General features: G+C 42.0%; 1 protein-coding gene across 1 annotated transcript; it reads right to left on the bottom strand.

Moving 5' to 3' along the window:
• Positions 1-259: 259 nt before the first annotated feature.
• LOC139689355 (uncharacterized) lies at positions 260-796 on the bottom strand. The gene has a single exon (XM_071586440.1). The coding sequence runs from the start codon at positions 794-796 to the stop codon at positions 260-262; it is 537 nt and encodes a 178-aa protein (XP_071442541.1).
• Between the last annotated feature and the right edge of the window lie 11,213 nt (positions 797-12,009).

Here is a 12,009-nt window from a genome sequence, read left to right as displayed (position 1 = left end):
ACAGCATGATAACACCTCATGATTTCTTTTGATTATTTTCAGTACGCATTAGCATTTTTGGGCCTCATTGCCCTAGTGTCTGCCCAGTACGCCCCGCCAGCAGCTGTGTACGGGCCCCCGGCCCCGCCACCACCTCCGCCGCCCCCTCCGCCGCCCCCGCCGCCTCCACCACCTCCACCTCCCCCACCCCCACCACCGCCCCCAACTTCCTACGGCACGCCCACTAGGTCCTTCGCCCCCGCACCACTTCCTCCAGTGTTCATCCCCGCTCCAGTCCCCGCTCCCGCCCCAATCCCCGCTCCAGCCCCGGTCTTCGCTCCGGCTCCAGCCCCGCTTCCATTGCCGTCTCCAGTCCCGGTCTTCGCTCGGGCTCCAGTCCCGGTTCCAGCTCCAGGCCCAGTCCCGATCCCCTCACCGGCTCCAGTCCCGGGCTTCGCTCCGGCTCCAGTCCCGGTTTCAGGTCCAGCCCCAGTCCCGGTCTTCTCTCCGGCTCCAGTCCCGGTCTTCTCTCCGGCTCCAGTCCCGGTCTTCTCTCCGGCTCCAGTCCCGGTTCCAGGTCCAGCCCCAATCCCGGTCTTTTCTCCGGCTCCGGTCCCGATCCCCGCACCGGCTCCACTCCCGGTCTTCGCTCCAGCTCCAGTTCCAGCTCCAGCTCCAGCCCCCGCCCCATTCGTACCCCTGGTGCGAACACCGAACTTGGGCTACGGAGTCCCCGGCAAGTTTTGAGCGCCGCCGTCACGAACGGCCCGTCGACGAATGAATGCTGCCCCACGAGGTGAATATCCGCCCGCCACATCTGCCACCGCGGATGCCCCAAATGTCCACCATAACCGAGCAAAGAGAGTGTCTTCCTTCCATCTGCGTCATAGCATGAGCACGTATAATAACCCGGCACTTCTTGGTGAATATTTTGCTTCGAATAAACTACGATTCGCATTTTGCATGTGTGTAATCTCAATAAAATCGACTCGTTAAATTTCGTACCGAAGTGACGTCAAAATTACGTGAGCTCAGAAGGATTCCTTTTCAAGATTAACGAAAGGCACTTCCACATGCACGTTGATACGGCTGCTATAGCATAAAAGTAAAAACACGTTGTGACTAGAAATATTCACGGTAGAATGTTCTAACATTAATAAAAGGTGAAGACTAGGCAAGGCACATGAATATTCCGAGCGAAATGGACTCCAGACCAATCCAACAAAATGTGTTTTGAGGGATTTAAGAATGAAAGAATGCATGCAAGTTGTCCGGTTGCAGGCTTAGGTGAGCACAATACGAATCGCAATCGTAATCAATAATATTTCATTTTCAGTCCATTCATCTTTTATTTTTAGGAAGGTCTATTTGTAGACGGAGACTTAGACTCAACTAGTTACATATACTCTTTCTATGAAGACCTTGGCTTATATCATTCTTAGGTAGTCTCGAGCAGCATCCAGAGAGATCCGGTGAGAACACTTATGCCGCTTCTTTGAATTCATTCAGATGATAAGTTCTCTGCTGACGAATATAGAATCATACAAGATTCATCGTATCTACCGAATACCAATCTTATGGTAAGGAAATACGAAATATATGCACTAAATTCTCTGGCGAAAGCTGACTAGAGTTGCACTTTTATTGATGCTAGCCGTTTCCTCGGTATGGAATCCAAAATAAAGTGCATAGAAAAAAACATAGTGCATAGGGGAAAATAACTTAATTTTTAATATTGTATTTTATTTTGCCAAACTGTGGAAGACTACTATATGTTGAGAATGACACGCCAATTGGAATGAAAGACCGTTTAAGAGTAGGTTTATCAAAACTACCAGATGCGTTCCTTTCACGCTATCTCGGATTAGCCCTTATTTCAGAAATAAACCCTAATATCTATTAAAAAAAGAAAGACAGTACTTCTATGCGTAGATTTCAGTTTTTTTTCAAGTCAAATCCTAATAACGATCATTTATTCTAGCATTTCTACGACATCATTTTATGTTTAGCCATATTACCTTCAGTTCCTATTCATCTTAATCATTTTCATAATATTAATTTTTTCATAAAGCGTCCTGATATTTACATATTTTCGTCAAAGCTGGAGATGGAATACTAATTTATTTAAATCATAAAACAAATAATTGAAAGTAACAATTCCCAACCTTAATTTTAGGTCCCGCTAATGAGAATGCCCGACGCTTGACTTGGCATAAGTTCCAGCTGGAAGAATGGAAGTGAGTGCGCTGAAAATATGAAGATCAACGCAGCAATTGCAATAAGTGAACGATAATTGACATTCATCGCTGGAGCATGCACGGCAGATGAATAGAAGTCACACCACCGAGGAGAGAGTGGGGTAAACCCTTATATTATCGGTCACCATTCAGAGGAGAAAGCGATTGATGAATGCATGTGTATTGTGTGGTTAAAATAAAATTATTTCCTAAGTAATCCATTGTCGTTTTTCGATTCTCAACACTCAAACCTTTTTTCTTAAAAAATATGCAAAACCTATTACACAGTCGTTGAGGAAATTTACAATGATGTAGCTTTTAGTAATTATGAAGAATTTATATTCTATCGCTATACTTACAATCAAATGCTAGAATTAAAAATATCTCTAAGTATATACGAATGTCTGGCTATACTGTATGCACATATTCATATCCTTAAAGCCGCTTGCATTTGGACGGGTGAAATAAAAAGCCGGTAATGTGCTTCCCAAACCTCCTTTAGAGCTCTCTTCAAGACCACCTAGTACATTCTCCTTGGATGCATTCGTCATCTCTCGGACACTTTCATTGATCTTAATACACGTTCATCTGCACTTAAGACTCCTGATATTTCTTTTACTAAGAATACGAGGTGTGTCCGAAAACTCCCCGTCTCGCGTTCACATCTCCGTATTGGTGCTAATCTTCGTCATCTGGGCCGCGTCATCCTTCGAAGTAGTAGTCCCCATTCGATTGAACCACAGGCCCCCAGCGGTGCTTGTACATCTTAAAGCAGTCCTCGAACGCAGATTTTGGAATAGCCTTCAGCTCGCACGTCGCATTATTCTTATGTCGTCCAACCGTTTTCCTTTGAGCACCATTTTCAAATTTGGGAATATCCAAATGTCGTAGAGACCTATGTCGGGACTGTACGTAGGCCAGAGAAGCCGTACAATTTTGTGTTTCGCCAAAAGTTTCAAAGTTCGATGAATGCGCTGGCACCTTATCGCGGTGAAGAAGCCAGTTGACCAGAGACGCGGTCATTTTCTTCTCTCGGCATCATTCAACCTTATCAGAGCTTCAACGTAATATTCTTTGCTGATCGCCTCACCTTCTACTGGAGCAAATTCGTCGTGCACAACACCCTCACAAAAATATTATTAAAAATGCATGTCGGATACATTTCGGACACATCTCGTACGCACATTCACCCATAAAAATGACAATTGATCACTCCCCAAGCCCATTCAACCTTATCTATCGATGCAGAAAGTTTGAAGTGTAAAAATCATTCACCTTGACCGGGATATGGGTTCAAATCTCCAATATCAAGGCGAATGATTTTTCACTTTGAAATTTCTGCATCTCAATTCATATTTGCGGATGACTTCGTTAAAATTTACAGTCGGAGCATCTCCCGCATGTCTTTGAATTTATCTATTAATGTTTCAGTATTTTATCGATCGTCCATTCTCTCTCATGACCTGACCTAAACAGCTAAGCACGCTATTTCCACAATTGCCAATTTGCAGTTCATCCATTCTACATTATGCCTTGGTCCGCTCAGACATAACCCCATATATATCCTATTTTTTGCCGCAAACACTCTTCATTTGTACACATATCACTCTGTATTTATCCGAAACAAATGCTTATCTTGGCAAACCTAAGAAATGAAGATCACACGAAAAGGTTGCATGAATACACCTCACAAACTCCCACGCTCGCTGCCAGATTAAACAGAATATTCTTCATCATTTGATACACCCGAAGGCCTCACCCGCTGATAACAGCCGGTAATCAATGCAACAATTTCAGAGTGTAAAAATCATTCGCCTTGACTGGGACTCGAACCCAGATCCCTCAATATCCGGTCGAGTGCTTTAGCCACTTAAGCTACCGAGGCGTCCTCTTAAACTCTGAATTTTTGGGGCTTTTAAAGGAACAAGATGTTGTGACGAAATACCGTACATACAATGTCACAGGCATTCGTATTCGTGCGCGAGGCGCCACAGTCCACAAGGTTAAAGCCAACTTTAAACACTTATGGTGTTTTCACTTTGACAAATTCCAAAGAAACTGCGGGAGATACCGCAACAGTAACTTTTAACGGAGTCATCCGCTAATGCGCATTTCAATGCAACAATTTCAGAGTGTAAAAATTCGCCTTCAGTCGAGTCCCAGTCAAGGCGAATGATTTTTACACGCTGAAATTGTTGCATTGAAATGCACATTAGCGGATGACTCGGTTAAAAGTTACTGTTGCGGCATCTCCCGCAGTTTCTTTGGAATTTTCCGGTTATCTTATTAAATTCTCCCTTTGCCTTTTCATCTCTTCATCGATCTCTAACGCTAGAAATCATTCGGCCGAGGCGTGCGTAAATCTCAACTAGTTGAACTTGTTGTCGCGAGTTTCACTTGGAAAGATACATCTTTACCAATATTTTACAGAACAGAAGGTTGCATAAATTATTTTTATTGTCAAACTACGGAAAAATAACTTTAATAAAAAAATACGAACAAATAACGTTAATTTGCGATATCATGCTGAGCACTAAGAAAAAATTGCAACGGTTTCAGCAATTCGTAAACGATAATATTGACTAATTGCTTGACCCTGCATTTCATCCCAAAAATTTGGAAGCAAGGGAAATTAAGAACCATTACGAAATCAAAGGAAAAAGACCCGTCAGATCCTAAAGTAGGCATAGAGATAGTGACCTTTCCTCAATCCCCCAAAATATTATAAAACCACTTATTACCTAGCATTTACAGAATAAGGAAGTTATATGCCCAACAAAAATAGAAATAATGTAAAAAATAGCAACAAGAGGATACGCCAAGGGTCAGCACTCGGGCCCATGATGTGGAACTTATTAATAAATTCCATGTTAAGGAAATGGCTTCCGGGAGACTGCGGAATGGTTGCGGCATGTGGGAGAGATGGCGATAACTATCCTTGAAAATACAGGAGTAGAAATGGAAAACCTGGCAAAGGGATGTTTGAATAACCTGGATCAGCGGACCAAGGCTAACAAACTGACGATCTCTACGCAGAAGAGCGAATCGTCGGTGAAATATGCAGTCAAACTCTTCCTGCAAAACTATGGGAAGCAACTGAAAAGATCAGAACGAATTAAACGTCCAGGTATAATCCTGGATGAACGTATGAATTCAAAAGAACACAATGATTATACCACCAAAAGAGTAAAACATATTTTCTACGCCACAAAACGGATATACCACACTAAGTACGGGCACAAATCCATGGAAACAAATTATAAAGGAGTTATTACAATCCGATCATTACATATGCCGGTGATATGTGGGGATCAAAAATATACAATTGCAAGATAGTTAGAAAATGAAGGGATATTCAGAAGACATGGTCAATACAAATATGCAGCAGTTACTCAATCGTTCGTACTGACGATTTCTGCGTCATAACTGGTCTCTCGCAACCAGAATTTATAATTCGGGAAAGGATGGCTGTAATAAAAGCACAAAAAGGAAACGCATCAGGATATTCCGTAATTTAAAAAGACGATGAACAGCAGTTGCATAGGAAAGAACTACAAGCTATCCCGAGGACTGAAATGCTAAAAATATTGATGGAGATATGGGATGCCAGCCATAAGGACTGATACACATACATGCAGAATGTTGTCAAATGTAATGGAAAGATCAAAACTGAATTCCAATCATTATTAAAAATTCACTCAAATATTCTCCGGACATGAGAGCTGTGATGCCCAACTTGGAAGAGTAGAGGCAACGGAGACGGACGAAGGCGATGGCTTCAAAATTAAGGATGCGACGAATAAGAGAATTAATAAGTGCTGCATATTTGAAATCAATCGTTATCGAATGCCTGGCACTTGATGGACAGAAAAGAGGAAGAGGCAAGCAAACTGTAAAAGTCGCATTCAAAGACAGAAATGTAAGAACGGAATCAGAAAAATTTGTTAGACCTAGAATGGAAGAAAAGGATAAAAAAGAAAATGAAAGGAGGGCCAAACCGAATGATCGAGGAAACATAAAGCCCCAATATGGAATTAATTAAAAGAAGAGAGAAGACGATAGAGCAGGCGGAAGAAGAGCTAGAGGAAGAGCGCTAGCCCCTGGTGGCTCCAAGGAAGCGCGCGTGCAAATATTTGGTATTTTAATTAGCACCAGCAGTGTGAAGTAATATTTGTACTAAATGAAACATGGACATTTCCAACAGTAAAAAACGTTTAAAAAATTGTAAAGATGGAAATAAAGGAATGAATAACTCGTGCAGGTATTCCCACGCATACAACTGAATAAATTGTTATTAATCAGGGGATGTTCTCCTCGGTCTAAAAAGAGAACCGTATGTGGCAGGGGTGGAGACTGGGCATCTGGTACTATTCCAATCGTCTCTCTAGCTCATCCTTTTCAAAGTGCATTCAGAGGCAAGTTGGGGGCGAGTGATACGAGATGAACAGCCACCCCCACGTGCTTCTAGTCTGGAAGGGAACAGGCGGACGCCAAGGCAGATGAGCCGCAGGAACGAATGAAGTGGAGTTGAGATGGCACGAACTTAAATCTTGTCTTTTCTTTCTGTTCTTCTAGTGTGTGTATGCATGTGCAGTTGTAAGAGTGACCATCGACCAGACTTGACCGTTGCCACCAGGACAATTGCCTAATTCTTAAATAATAAATATACAATATAAATAAATGAAGTAAGGGAAAATGCCAAAACTCTAGAATATACGGCAGATACCATTATAGAACATATACGAATATATACGTGCGAGAGTAATTTAAAAGGTTCTCGGAATATGATAGAAATAAACGGCTTACCTCAGTGATGTCTTTTTATTCTTCAATCTAGTCTCCATGTCCACTATAGCACTTGGCCCATGATGTTCCAATGTCTTGCTCCCATCTAAAAAATTAATTTCTTCAGGCCTGTAAAATATTTGTCTACTTCGGCTGCTAGTTCTTTGTTTGAAGAGAATCTCCGTCCACTGAGGAAAATTTTGAGCTTGGGGAAGAGATGGAAATCTGATGGAGCCAAATCAGACCAATAAGGCGGATGTGTGGCAACATTTCCTACCCGAGTCACATATTTTTTCCATGGCAACGACACTTGAATGGGGGTCCATCGTCTTGATGAAAGATGACTTTCTTCCTTACTGTAGTTGGTCCAGGAGGTTAGCGCAGTATTGTAAGGTAATTTCTTTACCAGTGGGAAGATAATCCATCAGCTGAGTTCCTTTCGCATCCCAGAAAGCTGAAGCCATCACCTTTCCGGCCGACCGTATCGCCTTCGCTTCCTTTGGTGGTCAACATGCTTCCACTGCTTCGACTGCTGTTCAGTCTCTGGGGTATAGCAGTGGACACTAGTTTCATATGTGGTCACTAACTTGGGCAGAAAATCTTGCTGGTTGCTCTGAAAGCGGGTAAAGTATGCCAGGAAATTTTCATTCTGATGCGTTTGTAGTCCTGCGTCAAGAGTCGCGGCACCCATCTCGCAGATAACTTCCTCATATTCAACTCCACCGCTAAAATGTGAAATACCTATTAAGATGATGTCCCTCCAGCCCCAGGATTTCTCGTACTTTCAGTCGGTGATCAGTTTTGGCCATTTTATGCACTTTTGCAATAATATCTGGGGCAACGGCACATGTTGATCAATCACTACACGGATCATCATCTAAGATGTCCCTAGCAAACTTAAACTCGTTTTTCAACTTGGCAATAGTTGCATATGAAGGTGCAGAAGTGCTCCCATAGTGTTCAGAAAGTCGGAATGAATTTCCTTTGCTTTCACACCTTCCTTTACGAACCATTTAGTCACTGCTCGAATCTTAATTTTTTCCATCTTCACAAATCACCACACGGGGACAACAACAGAGAGGCGTCTGCACCACAGATCTCTTCTCAGAGCACTGACACGTCACGCTTTGATTCATAAAGGATTACCTATTACTACGCGGGAAACTCGTTGCGCTAGCGCAACTAGTGACTTCTGGTGGTGATTCCGAGAACCTTTCAAACTGCCCTCGCATATACATCAAAGAAGTAATAAAAATACTATGCAACTGAGGAGCACCAGGCATCGAAATGCACATAACTACTGGCATAAACCGTTGACTGGTACATAGAATTAACTAAAAGAACACATCAGTGATGCCATTAGAAACCAAATCAAAGTACCTTCATTCTCCAAACATGGAAAAATATACTCTAAAGTAAACGATGATGACACAATTAACCCATAACGTGTTTACTAGCAGGATATAATTAACTCACGTCCGTGACCATGATAAAAATCGATGGATATTTTAAAAAGAATAATACCTAAAATGAAGAGCAGGAGGGTGTTGAAAAGGATCCCATGCATACAAAGTACAGATTATTATTAAAGACGAGGTAATGGCACACCAAGCACGAAGGTATTAATGAAATCTCTACTGTGTAGACATAGACAACCTGAAGAGAGCCAGAGCATCCTACATTCCTGACTGCAGCACATTCTAGATATCAACAAAGTAGATCGGATTATAATCAACATGTTTACAAACTATCATGAGAGCATGGGAAACTCCAGTGGAAATTCACATATCCAAGAACAAACTAAAAACTGAAGGCATATTAATGAAAAGAGGCATACTTCATGGCGACTTCATCAGTGCACTTTGGTTTTCATTGACTCACCATTAAATGTACTAAATAAAACAAAATATCGCCTCAAAAGCGTAAACAGAAATAGGCATCGTGAAAGCATTAAATCAATCATCTAAATATAAATGTATCGTTATAGGTAATCTACCGGTTAGGGTAGGTTTTGAATGGACACAACTATCAAATGAATATCTTATCTCTCATAACAGAGCACATCTGTAGAACAATATATTTACTATCCTACTCTGCAACAAAGTCTCTCTTAATCTCCGTGTATTTCTTTCATCCTTTCATCCATTTTTTGTTCATGGATGACACAAATATATCTACGGTAGATAACAGCCAGTTAAATGCGGTGCCATAAATCGTTGAAACATTCATTGATGACATAGAAATGAAATAATTTGGCCTAAATAAATATGACGCATGCAATGTTGAGAATGGGAATGTAACAAAACGGAATGGTTTCAAATTGAGAGAGTTGGGAGGCTCGTAAGCAGGCTTAGATGAAAACGAACTATATAAATAAATATCTGGGAATGCTAAAAGGTCCTACAATTAATCACAAAACATTAAAAGGTAAAATGAAAGGAAAATTAATACGATTCCTGGGAAAAATTATAAAGACAGACTTAACTGGAAAGAATAAAATCAGAGCAAACCAGAGCATTTGCCATCCAAATACTCAAATATATATTTGGAATCCCTCCCATGGACTACAACCTTGACGACGTGGTGGAAGGGCTTGGGCGTTCTAATGCCCCCGGAGATGTGCTGGCGGGAAATATGATGATTTCTCCTGGAAAGGTAACCTATTCCAGATAGGTCGAAGGTTAGGAGCCAGACTAAAGGTAGTTCACGCAGCGTCTATTCCTCAGTGAGGCGGCTGTAAAGGCGTCTGACCCCAGTGGGGCGGCCACTCAGTGATGGTGTTGCGTTAAGAACACTATTGAGGTAAGAAACGGGAAATCGCCTTAATTATTTAATCCAATACACTTGGGATAGCCACTTCAATGTCAATGAGTCCTTGCCATTACAGGACTCGGCCCACTTAATCGATTGTCGTATCCAGCAGCGGGAGAAGCGTGGCTTCCGCGGGGGTCATATCACAAAATCCTTGCAAAGCGAAATACGAGAATCGTAGGCAGCAGCAGCACAGAAAACAGCCCAGAAGAGAAGGGACCAATTAAATATGGGCTAGGAATTTTGGAAGGTGTTGATTTTGAAGGTGTACACGTACATTAGAAAATATAAAGAGAGCGATGGGGAGGAGGAATATCTTAAGGCTTTACGAGTTGAGATGGAAGGCTAGCGGACATGGAGCAATACAAAACAGAGGAAGAGAGAGTCAGTTAGAGTGGCCAAAGTATTGAACAATACGTTAGAAAGAAGCGTCCCACACAAAGACCTGTCGAGTGATACAATATTAACTAACAAACTGAGCCATTAATTTCAACAAGAAATTAGAGGGAGCAAGAAATTTAGAAGCTTAATTGCGGAAGTCTCTGGAAGGAAGCATTTTATATTGAATTGGGATTGAAAAGCGACGTTGGGTGATAGGAAAGATGGGCGTGGGGTAGTGGACTGCTGTTTACATGCAATGAATATCCAAAGGGGAGAAAGCAATAGTTTTGCTGAAGACAGGGTTACATCATTACAAGCATTAGATTTAAACAACAAAATAGGTGTAGGAACGCATATAAAATACCCAAAGAATGATAAATATCTCAGTTAGCATGAAATATGGCTAAGCACAGATTTAGGAACATCATGACTAACTCGCACCGCTTCGGAGTGTAGATAGAATCAGATAAAATTTTAGCATTAAATGAAATGTACTATAGTCAGATTCAAGAGTTTACCTCAAGAACAAGGAAGACGGATGACGAAATATAATGCAGGAGATTTAACTGAACAAAAAGAAAGGAATACTATACAGCAGCACAAAAATTATGAGTACAAACAGGGAGACAGACGAGAGAAGGAATTGTAAACACAAAATTAGACAGAAGTAAGTACAAAGAGATAAATGATAAACGGAGGTGGGAAACTAATGAGGCAATGGAAGAAACAGAGGTGGAAGATATTCCATATTCTCGCAATGCGTGTGTCAGGATATGGGAGGCTTAAAATGGAGCGGTGAATTTGTTGCGCCGTAGGTAGATGGGGATTTGGATTGAGTCGTGGTTGAGTTCGCTCATCCTATAATAGTATGGCTGGAAAATAGTGATTGTTCACAATCACATTGCAGCGAGAAGACTGAAGGCCCCTCCGGCAGGTGGCTGAGGGCGCGCGGGCAGCGGGGGGTGGAGGGTGGGCCCCCGGGGGGGGGGGGGGGTAGGGGAGGGAAGTGAAAGCGGGGGGGGGGGCGCAGCGTCGCATCACTCGGGACGGCCGAGAGGAGGGCAGTTTAAGGTGCATGCACGCTGGCAAGAAATAAACCCCTTCCTTGAAATTATCAGCCTTGGTTTGTGGCACCCACTCCTATCCTGGTAACGTTTAAACCGGTGCCATAGATGCCAATGGAAAATATTGATGAAACCCTGAAATATTCCCAGCTTGAAAGGAACGTGTTCGCATATTCGAGAGAGATATGCAGAAATGGGCACGTGGATTAAAAACTATAAGTCATTGCTCGTGTTTATTTCTTGTCAAACTGTTATAGCCTAATTATTTACATTTTCAGCTATTGAAAGAATGAACATAAACGTTCGGCATGGAAAATTTTCCTCTTCCCAAATTTTCCATGGAAGAGCGAAGTCATTTTATAGGCTTGCGCGAGGGCCAGTTCCGATTTTTGACACAGACATTGAATGGGAGGAATATCCGTCAGAAATTTCAATTTATGTCGCGCGAGTAAAACGATCTCTGGAACCCGTGTCAACGAGTAGGAAATCTCGGCGAACCCAAACGGTTGCAGGGAAAATCTAATGGGGCCCTCACATTCATTTCATCATATTTTTGGCTTTGTCGTGAATGCCAAAGGCAAGGACAGGATTACTATCTAATTGGTAAGTTACTGCGTATCTCAAATTCATGAAATCCTCTTCTTCGTGCGTCTGCAGGGCGAAGTAAAGGAACAGTCTTAAAATAATCTATTGCAGTTTATTCTGTCTTCTCATCGGGGTTAATGACATCGAAATTCTCCCTATCTAAAAAA

Source organism: Hetaerina americana, unplaced genomic scaffold (genome assembly GCF_022747635.1).
Source record: "Hetaerina americana unplaced genomic scaffold, ioHetAmer1.1.p SCAF_22, whole genome shotgun sequence".
Lineage (NCBI taxonomy): Eukaryota > Metazoa > Arthropoda > Insecta > Odonata > Calopterygidae > Hetaerina > Hetaerina americana.
The sequence above is the reverse complement of the archived record's forward strand: the minus strand, read 5'-3'. Positions and strand labels throughout refer to the sequence as shown.